Source organism: Agelaius phoeniceus, chromosome 5 (genome assembly GCF_051311805.1).
Source record: "Agelaius phoeniceus isolate bAgePho1 chromosome 5, bAgePho1.hap1, whole genome shotgun sequence".
NCBI lineage: Eukaryota > Metazoa > Chordata > Aves > Passeriformes > Icteridae > Agelaius > Agelaius phoeniceus.
The window spans coordinates 30567895-30587526 of record NC_135269.1 but is presented as its reverse complement, the minus strand read 5'-3'; the positions used below and the strand labels follow the sequence as shown (position 1 = coordinate 30587526).

The window sequence follows — 19632 nt, the reverse complement described above, 5'->3', positions numbered from 1 at the left end:
TAATGGCCAATCACAGTCCAGCTGTCCGGACTGTCTCAGTCAGTCACAAGCCTTTGTTATCATTCTTCTTCTATTCTTAGCTAGCTTTCTGATGAAATCCTTTCTTCTATTTTTTTATTATAGTTTTAATATAATATATATCATAAAATAATAAATCAAGCCTTCTGAAACATGGAGTCAACATTCTTGTCTCTTCCCTCATCCTGGGACCCCTGTGAACACCACCACAATAATGTTACTGTCAGCTGGTGGAACTGTAACCAAAAGAGAAGCCAAAGATGTGAAATTATGAATACAGCACTGTGGCTCTGGAGCACGCTCTGTATACTGTAGGAAAGACACTCTGTGCTGTTCTTGTGAGCCAGCAAAGGCTTCCTGAAGATAAGGAAAGCCTCATATCTCTCCTGAGGAAGACACCAAGGTTGCCACCATGGCAACATGATGAAGGAGAGAAAGTTATAAGATATGGACCCTAGCTGGCTCACAGAATGATGTGGCACCTTGGTCACCTACTGAGAATTTTGTTTCTTTCTTATAACCAATAGGCAGTGAATGTGTATGTTAAGTGAATGTAAATATCTTGAAAAAGTATAAAAGCAACATGTTGCTATAAGAAATCCCTTTTGAACCCTTCTGATGGAGTCGTGGTACTTTGTGTTGTGTCATGCTCTATAAAAAGATCATACAGAGAATATATTTGATGCTAATTGGTTTCTCTCCAGTTCTAATATTTTCATTCTCATGAGTGCAGCTATACAGGACTCAGAGCCAAAGTAACCACTAATGACAATTTAAAGTAGCTGATGAATATTATTTAGCTCCAGATTCACCACTTCTGGGGAATTTTTCCGAGCAATATATAGGGGGTAATTTACATTTGGGAGTCTTCATTCTTTGGGAGCTTTCTTTCCTGTAAAACCTTAGTCTGGGTGAAGACAAATTTAAATTGCTCCCAAGAGGCAATATTTTTAGATATCTGGTCAAAAGGACCTCAAAAATACTGGTGATGTGAAATGCCTATTTTGTCTATTTGCCCTCCTGATGGCACTGATTTGTGAGATAACAAAGGAAAGGTTATTGGGAAAGGTTGCAAAACATCACTTAGTAGAAACTAAAAAAAAAATCAACAGAAGAAATTATCTTAGAAATTATTTTTTGAGTAAAGAGGAAACCAAAGTACAAAAATAATCCCATATTTTTTGTGGTCCTTCAGACATACAGAGACAATGAATGTACACCTCCAGATCTATACATCTCCATAACCATTTCTGCAAAAAAATTGGAATCAGAGTCTTCCTGTTGTATTCAACATTTCCTTGATAATTCAAGCATTTATGAAACTTGCATCAAGTTAAAAATGCTGTGCACATTTCTGTTTAAGAATGAATAAACACACAAATACCACGAGGAAACTTACAACTACTGCTCTCTGAGACAGTATGATAAACTTTACCTGTATGTATTTGTGATCACCCAGTCCACTGGGTACTCTGACAAGTTCATTGTTGTTCAAGTGGAGCTCCCTCAGGTGAGGTACATTGTTAAGAGAGCCATTCTCAACTGAAGAAATACTGTTGAAACTGAGACCCAGTCTGAAAAAGTAAAAAAAAAAAAATTAATATTGAGGGGGAAAATTCTCTGAGACTTCTTAACAGCTTAATTGATATGAGAATTGAATACAGATAATAAGAGACCTCATGTTAAAATAATTTGCTATGGAGGAGTACTTTTAAAGAAAGCCTTCTTCACAGTTACCTAATAACCTGTCATTCTTTGTGGCTTGTAGCAGTTTCAGAAGTCAGGGCCTGAAACTAGAACAAATCGCAGGACTGAAGATCCTTGCTCAATCTTTACAGCTGAGAGGTTTCCTAGTACTAATTAGTATTACATATAATGCAAATAGTCTTATCATACTAATTTAAATATGGCAATGCTTTCAAACTATTAAATGACAAAGGAGAGTTTCATGAAAGCTCTCACTTGCATCAACATGAATTTACTTGGCTTAGAAATCAATTCACAGTTCTCCTAGCTAGGATTTAATAATGAAGAATTTTCATTAAAAGTTATTGGAATTAACTTTCTTTTGAATACGGTATACCAAGATTTAAGATAGCTTGGGGAATTGGATCCTACATAGCAATTCAGTCTGAAGTTCTACAGAATGCTTACAATGGACTTCAGTGATGGGTACTCATAGTGAATGTCTTTGAAAAGATTGGAAAAAACACCTCCATGTTTTGTCAGAGGGCTATAAATTCTTGTTTGACACATACCTAAATATGTGCTCACTACATATGCAGGTCTACAAGCAGATGTCTCAAACCTGGGAGACCAGTGCCAAGAAAACCAGTTCTGACTCTCATATCAGTCTATTGAAGAAAAATAGTCCCTTTGCACAGTCTTTTAGGGAAAGAATGAAATTATAGGAGTCTGTAGTGAAGTGGACCTAAATCCCAGAAGGAATGAAATAATATGCAATTACATCTCCTCTAAATATCTTACAAGAACTCTCAGCCACTTGGGGCTATGCTTACAGATGAAGTCAATATTATTGTGTAAAACAGAGGGTGATTTGGAAAGAATATGGTCTCCATCACCCTTCCCATAGGAAAAGAAAGGAAGAATTTTACAAATCATTCTTGCTTCATACTTTTGATATATTACTTCCTTTTTCATTGGTGAATAAGTAACATTTTCCCAGCATTTCAGTAAATCTCATCCAAGTGTTCTAAATCATTTAAGAGCATCATCAAAAACATATCTCAAAATTGAAGAAACTCTCAAATAATTTTTCACCTTTTTTCTCTAACATCCCTGCTGAATCATTTCTACTGTGTTTTTGAAAGAAACTTCATGATGCTCAGCATTCTTATTATTATTATTATGGGTTTAGAATCATAGAATCATTAGGGTTGGAAAAGACTTCTGAGACCACCAAGTCCAAACATTAATGCAGTCCCACCACATTCACCCCTAAGCCATGTCCCCAGGAGCCACATCCACGTGCCTTTTGAACACTTCCAGGGAAGCTGACTCTACCACTTCCCTGGGCAGCCTGTTGAAGTGCCTGACCCCCCCTTTCAGTAAAGAAATTTTTCCTAATATCTCATCGAAAACTCCCTTTTTTTGGTTCAATTTCCACTGTTTGAAGCTAGACCATTTCCGTAAGTTTTATTAGAATATAGTTGTTGGTAATATCAACATGTAATGTGTAAGGATGTGTAATGTGAATGTTCTCTTGGAACTCATTCCTGCATGTAATCAGCAAAGTCTTTTTTGGATTTACGTTCACAAGATTATTGGTTTTTTACTGAATCACTCGAAGGCTTTTGAAAGACTTAGGAACAATTTTACAAGGAAAACAAACAAAAAATGACAAATATTGTGCGTCTACTAGAATGCAAGAAAACTCAAAAGAGAATGAACAGACATACACCAAGCTCTTGCATTTTACAGTTTAAAATTCCTTAACACAGCCAGAAAAATTACCTGTTTCTCAAAGTTTATTTGTGCTTTAGGGCAGCTATTAAACTGTTAAGCTTGAGTAGGCTTGAACAAGGTTGTCTGACCTTGTCCTAATATCTCTGAAAACTTAGTCATATAAAAAAAAGCTGGGGTTCTTCATGGTGGGCTAGAGCTCTTCCGTAGCTCCCTCGTTTCCTCATCTGTCTGTTTTGTTTTGTGCAAGGTGCTCCTTGTTCATGCTCTTCCTTACCTCTCACCTTTGCAAAAGAGCATCTCTGACTATGCTTAGGTTGCCTGCTTAAGTACAGGGCAGAGAGTGCTTTAAAACCTGGAGCCTGCTCTGAGCAGCTCCACATTTCCACATCATGGTCAACAGACTACCTTGTTCCATACACTACAGCCACAATAGGAGCAGCCCAAGCTTAGATATTTTTAGGACTCCATTGGCACCTGCTGTTTAAAACTTTATGTCTTAAGGCAGACTTCCAACAATGTTGTCCATGTGATGCTGCCTGTGGTGTTTTCCAAGTGTGAATGAGAAAAACAGAAAAACTGTGTCATCTGCAGGACAGCTCACATGCCCCACAACCCCCACCTCCAATAATGTAAATTACTCTCTACCTGAGTAGTAATCATCTTGTTTTGGTTTTGGAAGTTTTCTTCATAATTTCTCTGAGAAATCTTATAATCTATTCTAAGCCTCTGTAACAAACAATAACTGTTTCATAGTCCTCTAGTCCATATTTATAATATTTTTATTTTTTCATTAAAATCTAGGACAGATTTCTTTTTGAGTCTGTGATGAAATATCAACATAAAACATAAGATGAAATGTCTTAATTTATAAGATCTGGAAAGCTGTTCTAAGCTTATATCTTGGAATTTTTAGATTCAAAATAAGTGTTAGGTTACTATATACTTCATTGCATTGAACTGCTGTCCAAGCAACTATAAATAGTTGTAAACTTAACTCCTGTTGCTCAGTAATCTCTCTCTGATTTCTATTTTCTACCCTCATTATGACAAGCAGAATGATGAAAGTCCATTAATCCAGTAATCTCGTTAGAAGTCTGATTATCAGTCTTTTTAAAAACCATTTTCATAGTAATTTTTTGAATATTAAATTATAAAAATTACTTGTAGTAAAGGACCAATTTTCTCTGCTACATGTTTTTTTTATGTGAATGAATTCACAAATAATTCTGTATAAGGGCTTTTTGGGAATTTTCCTTTTTATTTTCCTACACTTAGAGAAACTTATTCAACAACAGTCACAGATTAGCAGAGTAAAGTCACTCTGACAGTAACAATTCTTCAATTACATTTTATAATTTTCTTTTCTTAATCATGTTCCTGGACTCATTGCAGACTTGCCTTTCTTGAGAAACAAAGGAACCACTGTTGAAAGAAGTTTTGGTTCCCATGTACTTTTTTCCTCATTTTCCAGGCAAACTGCATGAGTATTGCTGTGTTCCAAGAAAACTGCATAAACCAAAGATGGACATGAAATGAAAGGAGCATGATACAATTTTAAAATTCTTATTGTTCTTGTTTGTTTGTTTGGGTTTTTTGGGGTTTTTTGTTTTGTTTTGTTCTGGGTTTTTTGTTTGTCTTTTTTTTGTGTGTGTGCGTTTTTTTCTCTTTTCTTTTCTTTTTGTTTCTTGTTTTTTGTAAATCAAATAAACAGTTGTCCTGAGCATATAGAACTCATAATTGAAAACAGATGAAAAGTTTTGTCAGGAAAATAAAAAAAAAGTGTTTGTTCTCTTCAATCACTACACAAATCCTTAGAAGTCTTTCCTGCTAAGTTATGATTATTTCAATGATTCTAATATTCATGAAGGCCAGACTTATGTTTTATAATTGTGTGTGTGGTGATTGCAGTTTCAGCTAATATTTTATGTGAAAAGAAGAAATTAATTCTTACTTTGCCAAGTTAGTGAGTCCAGAGAGACTTTCAGCATCAATTTTGCTGATTTTGTTGCCATCAAGGTGAAGCTCAGTAAGGGATGGAGGAAGGCCTGAAAGAGAGAACACCATCAAATTACTTTTGATTAAACTGGATTCTTATATTTTAAAAAAATATTTGTACCATAACAAGGCTCTTTCACAGCTGACAAAATTTTATTTCTAAACATACCCATGAACTATTCACTGAATGAAATAAAGAACTTTCACAATCAGGGAAACTGGAAACAGATAATAACAATTTATTTAGTATGAAATAAGACCAAGCTCCTAGTGTCGTTATAAAACAGTTAACTCTTGAAAAATTAAATTCTTCTCATGTATTAATTCTACTCTTGATGATTATGTAAATGGGACCTATAAAGGTCTCTCATTTTAGCCAGACTATCCATATACATAAATGTGCAAACATGTGCCACCTAGATATTTAACAAGAAACAGCAGTAGAAAATGCAGCTGTACATATGAGGCAAAATAATTTTAATGTCATTTTAGTTAGGGTGCATACTAGTTTACAAATTCTGTTTATCAGGGAAAAAAAAGAGGAAACACATTTTATCTAACTGAGGTCCCTCAAAAGAACATCCAGAACAGGAAATATGGGAAGAAAAAAAATAAAAACCAGTATTATCTCTCAAAAAGTTTTCAGCCATTTCCAAACAATCTCTTGACTGAAGTATGAATAAATTGAATATCATTCCCTCTGTATTAGAATCATTCCTGTTTGTTTGTTTTGTTTTTAATAAATTACAATGAAATTGTTCTTATTTTCTAGGAATTTGCAATTAAGGACTTTGAAAAATAGCAAAGATTTCTGTTTTGTTATAGGGACACTATTTTTGGTTTCAAACCCACAGACTTGTGGAGGGCTGATTTTATGCTTGTACAACTTCAGCTAATTCTACATGAGTTTACAGTTGTGTAATGTTAATCAGGCTCAATAACCAGGCTTGGAGGCTGAAAACATTCTTCCATTTTATATTTCAGCTACAAGACAACAAAAGCAAAATAACATAAAATGACATTTCACAGTGCGCCTCTCATGAAGGTTCTTGTAACCGAATGCTAAAATTTCTAAACTAATAAAAGTAATCTGGTTTAAAACCACACACTTTAAGGACAGACTTAAAAAGCTTTCATAATATTTTTTTCCCAACTGAGTAGAAGCTACTACATTATACCTGTGCAATTCTCTGAAATACCAATGGAATTTCTTACCCTTTGGGATGCTTGTGATGTTGGTGTCTGCGATACGGATGTAGGAGAGCCTCTTCATGCCCTGGAAAGCTCCATTCTCAATGCCTGAACTCTTGATTGGATTGGTGCCTAGTTCTGCCAACAAAACATGGTTGTGAGCTGTGCTGCAGTGTAGGTACTTATAGTCTTCAGGTCAAAGCTAATTTGGAGGTACAATTTATTGGGGCATTTGTTGCCTTCTGACTATAATCACTGGTCAAACTACAAATAGCATCTTAAAAAAACACTCAGTTGTGTTTGTTATAATTGCTCATGCTCATACCTAAGACAATCACTTGATTCAGTCCATTAAAGACAGCTTTCCTCAACTTGGAGATCTCATTCTCATGAGCCCGTATCTCCTGGAGAGACTTCGGCATGTTTTCTGGGAGTTCCTTCAGGTTGTTCTTGGACAGGTAAAGTCTTTCCAGTTTCTTCAGAGGAGCAAAAGCTAATGGGCTTATTTTGCTGATTTTGTTGTTGACAAGGATCAATGCCTGTGGAGTAATAATCAAGGAGATCTCAGATGACCACCAGGGAAATTATTTTTGTGGTGAAACATTTAAAAATTATTATTATTATTATTATTATTATCATCCTCTAGTGCCTTTTGAGGTCTTCTGATGGCAAATTTGGTGAGCTGAAGTAAATATAATGCAGCACTAAAAAAAAAAGATTATAAACTTCTGAAACAGTGAAACATAAGTCCTATAGAACAAATGCAAGTGTTACCTCATTGCTGGGACTGCAGTGCAGCTTCTGTTAGCATCCATAATTTATGTTTAAGAATAAGTACAATCATTCCATTTGAAAGCTGGGAAGAACAGGACAGTCACAAAAAAATGCAATTTTTATTTGGGTGTTTTTTTCCTGATTTTGTTTGTCCTAAGGATACTGTCATACCTTACCCATCATCACACAACCCTTCTAATCAGTTTCTCCTGAACAGGAAATTCTATTACTCAATAGAGTGAAGGCACAGCCCAGCTTAATAAAAATATGCATAACTTCACCTCATTACTCTTATTCTTATAAAACAGCACTTACTAGATTTCTGACAAATAACAACCTTTTTTTTTTTTTTCAGAGATATAAGCTATCTTTTTGGTAAGAAAAATTTTGTATGGAAGGGGAAAAATCTGAAGCATCAGGCTCCAAGTTCCTGTTGGGAATCATGGACCATACGTACTTTGTCTTCCCTGTTGGTGCCTAATCCAGTTCTCATAACTGTGATATCTAGACTCAGGGTAACTGTAACATTATCTCTCTCTACAGCCAGGGGAGAAAGACCTCCATGAAAGCACTGTTATCTGCAACAGTGTTCTCTGCATGCCTCTGAAATGTTACATTACTTCTGAATCTCATAGATGAATTAACCGTGACACAAAAAGGGAGAAGGTCTCATTACAGTCAGGACATAACACAGTAATGGAGAGTATTTCAGATATAATAGATACTTGAATGACTCATCATTCCATCTGTTTGCTATCTGCTTATCAGATTTACAGTGCTGCATGCTTTTACAGTGGATTATGTAGAATGGGCCCTTTAAACATTGATATAATATCTACTTATATTTATTAATAGGGCATCTTTTTTCACCACCTCCATTGTGCTAGCTTCAGAAACAGAAGACAAAAATTGTTGTAAGTACTATAGTGAACATCAGAGCATTTTCATACACTTTCAATATTTTCAGAATTACACTTTAGTCTGTTTCTTGGAGGCAAATGAAGTGTCTGACTTATTCCGTAATCATTTAAGTATTAAAACAGTGAAAAGGCTATCAGCCTCTGTGAGAGCACCTCTCCATCATGTAAACTGGAAAGAGAAGTGGGCAGATGAAAATGGTGATGTGTTTTTCCCCTGATGGACTCCTCTTGCAGATCACCCTGAGCAGAGCCAGCAGCGTGTACTGGACACAGTTTCACCGAGTGCACGTAAAGCTGAACATAGCTGGTTTCAATTTGGTGTGCTAGCTAGAAATAACTCACATGCAAGAGGAGGTAGAAGAGGTCACCCACAGTTCAGCAGAGTATTTCCCTAACAATAAGCCCATCCCAAAATAAATATGTTGGGCAGTGGAGGCCCTGGCACCAACTCTCTTTTATTTGGGCCTGTATGATAAAATCTGACAAGACAATACATGGATACACATTGGGAGTGGTTTTCTGATTCATGATTACCAGAATTGTGATACAGATGTAGCTTCTTCCCATAGTGAAATTCTACTACCTGCAGAGTATTAGGACATGGCAATCCAGTTATTTAAAGGTGGTACAGTTGGAATTATGCAGATTAGTCTCTTACATTGTTTTTATTTCAATAATCAAATGTGCTACTGCTAATTACATCGGTCTTTATTAATTTCACCATGTATTTTTTTCATAGATCTCTAAGTTAACACTCAATGAGTTTGGGCTCATGTTATGAGTATTTGAAATTTTTATCCTGTATCTTGTTTTGTACTATGTAACCATTTGTTTCAGCTAAAAGTCTGCCTTTTTTGGATTTCTTTTAACTATGTTATCTTTTAAATGAAAAAAAAAGGCCAACAGTAATCACAGCTGATGACTTGGTGTCAAATACTTCTTGAGGGAAATAGGCAGGCATACATTCAGCTAGGCACTGTAAATATTCTGAGTAGTTGATTGTTATATCTCTTCAGAATGTAACTGATACCCCTGACCAAACGCAGACGTTATCTAGGTACCTAGAATTATGCTTTTCCAATGCTTTCTCCTGAATATGTTAATGTTATCCTGGGGAAACACACAGATTTTTTTATTATTCAAACACTCAAGTAGTCTCTCACTTAGAAATTATGGTATTCTATCAAAGGTATGTATAAAGCCACTAATTTCACAGTGGGAACATGTGTTTGGTGGCATAAGGTGGGAAAGTAACACAAGCCAGAATTTACAGCTTTTTCTGTACCAGATTATTTTTTCCCACTTAGAGCCCTCTCTGCTAGTCCCTGCTCCCAGTATTTTAAACCTGCATTATTTTTCCATTGTTGTGCAGCTGTAAAGAAGGAAAAATAAACCCACACACTACAGTTTGTAAGAGACATTTTACTGTCTCCCAGAGCAACAACAAATGATGAGGATAACACACCAGTATAGCACCTGGCAAGCCATAGCCCTGGATTCCTTTCCCACTTCACAATGCCTCTATTATATCCCTTACTTAAAGAACTAAGTTATTAGCCTTGCAGCAAGGCTGTTTACTTTCCTCAGAATGTGTCCCGCATGGTTTGCATGTAACAAAAGCTAAACCAAACCAAAATAAAATAAAATTAAAAACTCAGGGGATTTAGAGGTCAATGAAAACAGGAACTAGGGGACAAAAAGCTAGGGAAAACATCTGCAGGCAGTGTTACAGAGGAATGGATCTTAGGCAAAAGCAGGTCACAGGAGCAGCTATGCAGAATAAAGCCCAGATGGCATGATGGGACATTACATTCAGTGTGTTAAAGGACATGACTTTTTTGTACAGGGCAAGAAGCACTTGGAGAGAAAAATAAGGGTCATCCTGAAAGTGCTCAATAACACTGGAGCCCTTGGTTACAGATACCACTTACAATGTTGCTGCTGTGAGATAATTTGGCAGAAATGGCATCCTAGAACAAAAGTCACATGAACTGATGCCCTTATTTGAAAATGAAAATCTACCTTCTTCTACACGTTCACTTTTAATGGAGGAAAAAGGATATTTCATTTAAAATAAATATGCTCCCTAAGCTCTAACTTCCTCCCCCTCCCCAAAAAATGAAGCACATAATGAATTCACAATAAAGACTGAGCAAACAAATGCACAGCTTTCAACATGACCTGGTATGGATACAAAAAATATATGGCCTTAAGAAGAAGGAAGGAAGGAAGGAAGGAAGGAAGGAAAAGAAAGAAAGAAAGAAAGAAAGAAAGAAAGAAAGAAAGAAAGAAAGAAAGAAAGAAAGAAAGAAAGAAAGAAAGAAAGAAAGAAAGAAAGAAAGAAAGAAAGAAAGAAAGAAAGAAAGAAAGAAAGAAAGAAAGAAAGAAAGAAAGAAAGAAAGAAAGAAAGAAAGAAAGAAAGAAAGAAAGAAAGAAAGAAAGAAAGAAAGAAAGAAAGAAAGAAAGAAAGAAAGAAAGAAAGAAAGAAAGAAAGAAAGAAAGAAAGAAAGAAAGAAAGAAAGAAAGAAAGAAAGAGGCAAAAATGCATCAAGTCTTTATACATCAGTTTGTTAGGCTCAGATGTTTCATAGCAATTTCCCATGGATAAGAGAAAACTCAACTTCCATCCTCATTTTCCTGAGATAAAGCTTTTTTCCTTTGTCATGATACAGCATGTAAAATGCACAGTAAACATTGATTCAGTTATAACATTGCACCACCTTATCATGACCAGTAATTTCAGTAGCGTTCAGAGTGGAAAAAAAAAAAAACAACTTTTCTCCAAAGATGACTTCTCTTTTAGTGAAACACTTCTGGTATTTCTGTAGTGAGGAGAAAAATAAAAACCACTGTATGACAGGAATAGACCCTGGCTATGTTGAAGTCAGTGGGAGTCTGGCCATTTAGCTCCCTCTGACCTGGTTTCTACATCAAATATTTATTCCCAACACAAAAAGGAGGATTCACAATTCAGGAAAATTCTGGAACCTTTGTTGGCAGGCTTTTGTCAAAATACACCCTGACAAACTGCAGAGGCAGCGTGTGGCAGGCAGGTTGGAATTAGCATAGGGTTGTTCTTCTTGCGGTTACTAAAACTTCCAACTTTTGCCCTGTCTAGGGGTGGGGAATTAAATTTTCTGGCGTAATTTCATTATATGAGAATCTCAGGAGACTGTTCTGAGGTGTTTCAATCCCCATTCATCTTAACTTAGCATAGTTAGAAGTGAGAGCCTTGCCAAAACTAGAATTAAAATGGAAAATTACCAGCAAACTTTCATCAGCCATTTTACATAGTTATACACCTGTTTTGTCAGCTGGGGATGGAACTCTTATCTAACATCAATTCTTTACTGATGCATGCATCCTTCAGGGTTTAAACTGAAAAGTCAATCCCTGACCCAATGGAATTTCTTTAATTTCCTGGGTTATGAATAACATTATTACATGTTTTTCATTACAGTTCTGCTAGGAACAGTTATATCTTAAGAACTTTAACCTCAGGAGCCAGGCATCCCAATAAAAATAATAATAAAATTAATCCCTTTTGTTTACCTTACATTTCAAGTTAAGTCATACTTTTAACCTGAACATAGAGGGAAGACTTTCTTCAAAATTATTAAGGATGTATGTACATTTATGGAAAAAACAAAAAAACCAAACAACCCAAGAACAAAACAAACAAACAAAACGCCCAAAAAACCAGAACTTGACATTTTTCTCTAATCATCCAAAGCTAGGATCAAGAGGACATAGCTAAGAAAAGCAAGGGAAAAGGGATGAGATGGAAGCAATAGAGATGAATGAATAGTGAAGGAAGGAGATGTCAAGGCACTGGAGAAGCAGCCTACAAACAACAGAAGCCTGTGGACAGCACTTTAATCATGTGCACAGGACCTTGCTGAACAATCTCACAAAGCAGAGGAGCCTGCTGCAGACCCAGTTTGCCTGGCCTTTGAGCTCTCACTGGTACCTCTCATGCAACATGGCTTGCACAGATGATGAGGAAACAGGTGGTTCTGCATTTTCCTTTTTCTTTCAACCCTGTCCATGTCTACTGTGGCAAGAAATTTTGGTCATTCATTAAATTTATTACAATTGATCTGATTTTTTATTGTTCTATTCTATAAAAATTTCCCTTTTTTTATTAGCCTAGAATGCGGACTCTCTCCAGAATTTTAAGGACCTCAAATATTTGGTCCTGGTTTTTTTCCTCACATGAAAAAATCTTTACCCATTGTACAAGAAAAATGTTTTCTGTTCATGTGGTCTGTTTTATACTTGTTTCTGTTTTGATCTCAGGGGGTTTTCTGTATCTCTGAAAGATCTTAGACTTTTCTTCGGGTTTGGTTTGGTTTGTTTGGGTGTTTTGGGATTTTTATTTTGTTTGTTTGTTTTGAAAAAGAATGGCATTAAATTTTCTAGTGCCATACATTATTTTTCCACTTGCTGTTACTACAAAAAGAGTTTCAGTTTCTCTGCCTGCACATTTAGTGTGGATATGGTCATAACTTTAAGTTCCAAGTTTAAATCTTTTATCTCTTAGATCTTTTCCTTCAGTTTAAACAAAGTTTGGTTTAGCATTTTTGTATGTACAGCCATGGCTTTGAACAGTTCTGCTAGCTTCAATTAGGTAATGTTCCACTTGATTTCAGGCCAATAGTGCACTCATCTTCTTTCACTACACTAGCACCCTGCCAATTGAAAAATTCTTGTTGGAGAAGCATGCAGTCACTATTCTGTTGTTTGTGCTGTTCTTACAATGATCTAACACAGAGCAGTTTCTTTCACCTCTTTTTCCAGGTGCAGGCATTCTTCTGGTTTGCTTTGGCTTTGCCACACAGCCTGCAACTCCATGTGCTGTTTGTGTAGGCTCCTCCTTTACTCTGCATGAGAGATTACTCATGCAGTATTTTGGATTCTTTATTGTGTCCATGGGGTCAAAGTACTGAACTCCATCCAGAAATGTCAGTCTGCCTGGAAAATTCTTACTGTTTCATAGAAATAGAGACTTTTTTCCCTGGCTTTTCCAATAGATTTCCTGTCTGACTTTTTTGCCACAGGTCTAAGTCATAAGCAAGTTTTTTTATATAATAATATCAGACACTTTTCTGAAAACGTGAAACTCAGTCCTCAGCCTGTAAAAAAGACTTCAAATTTTCCTCTGTTCTCTCAATCCCTGTGTTAAAAAACAAAACCAAAGCCACACAAACAAACAATCTTTCATTTTCAAATAGAGTGAAGTCTCACTGAGTTTTAATAGTACAACATTAATAGTTTAGCCACATTTCCTGGATAATTTAAAGCTATGAAAATACCAAGTGCACTGTAACTGTTGACTGGGATGTTTCTTGGCAGAAATCTATTATTTGCAGGTAAATATTCCTTTAGCTCTGTCCTCTTCTAATTGCTTGCCATATTTCCACAGCTGCAAATTTTAGCTGTGCTTGGGAAATCTACTTAGGAAAATTTTCTATACTAAGAATATTTTGGTAGGTTTTAATTTTTCTTTCATCTCCAGTGCTGTGTCACTACACAGTGATGTGTAGCATAAGCAGTTACATTTGTACTTGTTCAGAAGCCATGAACAAGTTCGGGGTAAATCCTTTCTTTTCTTGCTACCTATTCTGGATTTTAGAACCAGTCAAACCTTAGGTTCAACCCAACTTGTTCATGAAAATCACTTCTAAAACTGATTCACTTGTGGTTGGTGACATTTGTAAGTATTAGGAAGGTAATTTAATGGATTATTTAAAAGTAACAAACTGTGTAAGCCGCTCATTTTTCAAGAGCTATGAAAATTGGGGTTTAAGGAATTTTTCCCTTAATCGATCATTCATGCAAGCAGTTAAGTCCAATTTCCAATTTTAGATTTTGTAACAATACTACTGGTAATTTTAGTAAATCTTCTTGTTTTAGTAGAGTACAAGAAAGTTTAGTAAAGTCTAAGAAATTTTTGAACACCACACTGTCAACTGTGGCATTAACCCAAGCCATGTTTCTCTGGAAATAAGATTAAAAAGCACATGCCTTTTTTATATGTACCTCACACACTCATATATCTTTAAAATAAATGAGATAATAGAGCTCTGTCAGCAACAATGCTTTTGAGTTTTACTTTCTAAAAACAATACTCCCTCTGAAAAATATTTAATTGAAAGTTGGGGAATGGGAATCGTTCCCAGATATTACACAGGAATATCCCTGCTGAGAGCAAAGATGGTGCCTAGTTACATAAATATACTGCATGACTAAATTATTTTTTTGGGGAGGAGATCATATAATCATAGAATGGTTTGGGTTGGAAGGGGACCTTGAGAGAATCATTACTTGTTCTTGAGTAAATCCAGGAAAATTGCAGTTTTGAAGTTACATGTTAAAATTTTTGCTAATGCATGATTTCCAGTGGTCCTTAAGCATCTCCTGGGTACTTTTGTGAGCAAGTCAAACAAATAATTTCTTCCCTGAGGTGTTACATATTCAATTCACTATTCAATTGCATCTGTTGTAAAAAAAAAAGAAAAAGAAAAAAGGAGAACCGACAAAAAACAAAATAAAGAAAACCCCTTACAGTTAACTTCAATGACATAAAATAAGTTCACAACAGCATAGCTCACAGCAGGATGTGTAATTGAGACCTGGACCAAATGCCAAGTGGGTAGAAGTCACTGGGAGCAGTGATTTTCATCTGCAATGCTCTGACTCATTTAATACAGTGTCATGAAGAAGGATTGCCAAAAGATTAATTTCACTGATAAGAATTTTGTCTCTTTTAGCACCTCACAGATAATCTTCACTGAAAACACAGGACTTCTTTCCAAGGTGGAAGAAAACCAAAGCAAATGGGCAGGAATTACTGTGTCAAATCTGTCCTGTAGCCAAAGAAGGGAATTGAAAAAAAATCTGGGGAACAAATTATCTCATTCTTAAAGCTAGACTGGTGAAACGTGATGTGGAAGAACATGTTTTGTTGTCTTTAGAGGTTATCTATGGAACTAGATCAACTATAGACACCTATGCTAAAATTAGATGACATGAACCTCATCATGATTCACTCATGCAGATCCCTTCACTATGGACAGTCTGGCATTCATATTTTTTTTAAATTATCTTCTTGATGTTGCCTTTAAACAAATATTTAAGATGGAATTTGGAAGAAATTAAAAGAGGTAACATTTTATAGGTTTTTTCCAAATATGAGTGGCTGAATGTAGATTCTTGTTTTTAACAGTGATTCTTTGGGTGATGATATTGGCATCAGTTATGGATAAAAAATTGGGAGTTGGCTTCTTGTTTGTGAAAGAAATGGAATAGAATAGAATAGAATAGAATAGAATAGAATAGAATAGAATAGAATAGAATAGAATAGAATTAAAATAGGCTGTGAAGAGCCAGGCAAGAAAACCCGAATAAGATATTGTTTATAATAATAAAGGATCAAATGGAGGAATACACAGAATAAAATGAGTTTTTGAAAGCCTAGAAAGTAATTTTTTCAGGTGTATGCCTGAATTAGGATATTACTTTCAAAGAGAGAAAATAGCCTTTTTCTGCTCTGTAAAGAAAAATATTTCAACAAAATTTAGGCAGAAGTATGAGATATGTATTTAAAAATGTTGATAAAAACTATAGACAGGGAGGAGGACCTCAGACAGAGAAAAAAAATAGAAACAGAGAGGAAGGTAGCTGTCTGATGGAAACTTGGAAAAGAAGAGGTGAACCAGAAAAAAAAAATAGTCACAGAAACCAGGAAGGAAAATATTTCAGCAAAGAGGAAACCAGACAGAAGTGTTAGAAGAGACTGGCAGGTAAAGGATGAGGATGGAGCTTTGCAGGGAGAAGGTTATTGCAAAAACATAATTTCATTGTAGTCCAGGGGGCAGAAGAGTAATTTGGAAAGATTCTTGAACTAAAATTAGTACAGAATGTCTGCTGACAAACGTGGCACATAGAAATCTCTGTGAGCTCAGAGGTAGGAGGGGAAAGAGTGCAGTAAGTGAGTGAGGTGGCAGGGCTGAGATGGAAATAACCAAGTAACTGTGCCAAAGAGACTGAGAACATAAATAAATATGTGAGGGGAGCTATGATGGGAGATCAGGGCACTGAATGGACAGGAGACAGGCATGAAGAGCTGAAAAGAGCTGAGAAACTTCTGCAGTTGGGCAAGAAACCTTGCAGGAGAGAAATGGGGATAGAAATAAATAGGCTGGGCTGGTGGAGGAAGATCACAAATTATTTAATCAGTTTTCGATAAAAAATGCATTTCCAGGCCGAAGTCACATTTTCTGCCCATTTTTGTTGGTAAATACCAGTTCATTTTTACACTTACATGAAGATTCTTCAGGTTCTTGAAATCCCCTTCTTTAATTTCAGTGATTTTGTTGTTCTGTAAGTCCAACAGGGTTGTGTCTGGGGGAAGGTCTTTTGGCACCTTTTCCAGACCTAGTGACAGTGAAAAGAACAATTAACTTTGGAAGAAACTTTAAATAAGGGACAGTGCCTTTCTTAGTAGCATTTTTCTTTCAGTAAACACCATTTATAGAACTAATTTCCTGAAGCAGCTTATGAAGACTTATTTGAAAGTGTTTCTGTCTCCAGCCAGTCAAAGAGTTTTATTTTGCTAAGTTGAACCAACATTTATTTATTCACATTTCCATTATGCTTTTTCTGAGAAAATATCTGAGGTATGGCTTGAAGCAAAGGATTTAGTTTAGGGAAATAATTTCTAACATGTTTTATTCCACTGAACTGCGTGAATAAAAAATGGACAGAGATATAGTATTTGGACAGAGATGTAGTATTTATTATTTTCACTGGGTGTTAGCTTTTGTAGACAGAGAACATTTCCTGCTTTTAAAAGGTACTAGGTTTTTTGAAGCAAGTATGATAGTTAATTATAATAATTTCCAGAAAAAATACAGTTTGTTTGACAGAAACTGAGTAAATTGCAGTGAAGTCCACCTTAAAAAAAACCCCAAACTACCAATCCACCTCCCCCCTTTTCTTTGAACTGAAACTATGTCCAAGTTTTCTGGAGAACAAATCTCTTGGTTTCACTACAACTGCCAAAAGAACATCAGACAGTTTAAATTAAAGACTCTCTTTGGGACTATTTTCTGAATAGCTGATATGTAAGTCTGATGAAGTCATGGAAATGAAATTATTTAGTGTTAAATAACACTTGCTTTACCCAGCTTTCCTTTCATACTGTGACTTGGAATAAAACAAATCTTTTACAGTCATTCTGATTTACCACAAAATTAAAATGTTCTTTCCTAACTAGCTTTTTTTCTTTTTAACAGAATGTGAAATGGTAAATGAATAGTTGGTAGTAAAAATTTTTTAGACACTAATAAAGTCTCTATATGGGCATGTATCAGAAGTGGACGTCTCTGGGTAAAATTGTCTTTTTACCAGTAAAGGTTTTAACTAGTATTCCTGAAGCTATATTTGAACTCTTCTGGGAAAGATCTCTCTGCAAGTATTTCCAGTGTCTCCCCAGAACGATGGTGAACTGCAAAATATTCTTCTCAGAGGAAAGATATATACCTATATATGTTATTTTTTTAAACCTGCATACTAATCCCAAGCATGGCATTGCAAACACAGTGGGATATGCTTCCCGGAGAAAAGCTTCTTTGCCCACCATGGCTGTTGAGATTCCATGCCTGGAGATACTCCAAAGCTGGAGTACACTGGATACAGCCCCAAGCAACCCTCTAAGCAGGGGAGTGGCCTAGATGGTCTCAAGAGCTGATGCCCAAATTCAAAAATCCTGTGACTCTGTGATACTTATTGCTCATCAAAAATTTGTTCTCACACACAGAATGTTGGTTTCTCTGTCAAAATCTTGCTGTGTGTAGCAAAACTCCTTCTCTTTCAATCCTTTCTTAGAATAGATGTGTGTATATGTAAAGAGAAAAGTAAAGAGAAAAGTTTGGTAACATAAAAAAATATTAAAATATTTGGATCAGATTTTTATTAAAACTGAGTGCAATAAAAACTTATCTGAGTTTTAATTACAAGAGATTTCAAAGGTTTTAAAAAGCAGAATCATGTGGCCTGGGATGAACTAGTTAAACCTTCATAAACTGACATCAGCCAAAACTCAAATCCCATCCTGTTTACCTTAATGATGTTCAGTGCACAAATATTTTATACAGATTAAGATTGTTCGTATTACTAAAATAACTTTTACTCATTTAGGCATGGACTTTGTTCTTACTTCAACAGTTGCAAAACCTTCATTACTTCCAGAAGGGTAGTACTAGAGTTCCAAATATATAAGAATATGATACTGTATAATTTGCCTGTTGGTTGTCTTTGGAAGTTTCTGTCTTCAGTGAACAGCACTGATGTCAGCAACTATAAAATTCTTTCCCAAAAACTCTGCTTTTTCAAGACTATAATTTTGTTATAACTTCCTACAGTCTAGCAACTTTTCTAGCATTCTTCAAATATTAAAAAAAAAAAACAACAAAAAACAACCTGAAGGGTTTAATTGTTTATATTCAAAGACTCAAAGTAGCATTAGTATGTTCTGGTTGTCAGCACGTTTGTGTTGGTAGGCTGGTACCTCTAATAAGGGTTATGGCAGACTGTAGGGTGCAAGAGCCATGCAGCCATGCTTTATGGGATGTCCTTGGAACACACTTTGTAAGAGTACTTGGTGAACACTTGGCTTGCCACTGAAGGGATAATATCCCAGAGACTAAACTTCACCCACATCTTCCAGCTGTAATTTTCAGTTTATAAAAGCTGTAGTGTTATTCATTAATATGGTAGAACTGATAATTTCTCAGAGCAATAAAGTTAGACTTTCAATGTTTCATATTATAAAGATAAGACAAATTTGATAATCAGAATTCCATTTCTGAAAATTATTTATGACATCATTTTCCTGTCTTGTATTAGAAACTAGAAGGATGTACAATACAATAATAGCTCTGCATGCAGAGTATAATTGCCATCCCTTGAAGAGTTGAGCTTTTTTTTTTACCTAACCCACATATATTGTAATGCATTTCCTGAAGTTGTTTTTTAAAATGTTTTCAAAACCAGCTATAGACATTATATTTCTTTTTTTTTTTAATTGACTTGTGTGGGCTTTGAAGAGCAAAGTGTAGATGAGTACAGGGTGCATACCAGCTGCTGTGGAGATCTTGCATTATCAGTGAAAGCAATTGAAGACATCCTCCAGCTGAAACCTACATCATCTAAAGCTCTTCAGTGGAGGAAGAGTCTATAAATGTGTGAACCGGGACACTGGCCTGCAAAATCAGCATTTAAATAATTCAGGACTAAAGTGCAT

The 19632-nt window shown here is 35.6% G+C and overlaps 1 protein-coding gene across 1 annotated transcript in view; it reads right to left on the bottom strand.

Annotated features, from left to right (window-relative positions):
* Positions 1-19632, bottom strand: part of DCN (decorin) — a 38480-nt gene that overhangs the window by 1892 nt on the left and 16956 nt on the right. The window contains exons 3-7 of the mRNA XM_054631690.2: positions 16651-16763; positions 6956-7169; positions 6655-6768; positions 5396-5489; positions 1454-1592 (exon numbers count right to left, since the gene is read on the bottom strand). Coding sequence (XP_054487665.1) covers positions 1454-1592; positions 5396-5489; positions 6655-6768; positions 6956-7169; positions 16651-16763 — 674 coding nt within the window. The remainder of the gene's footprint in view (positions 1-1453; positions 1593-5395; positions 5490-6654; positions 6769-6955; positions 7170-16650; positions 16764-19632) is intronic.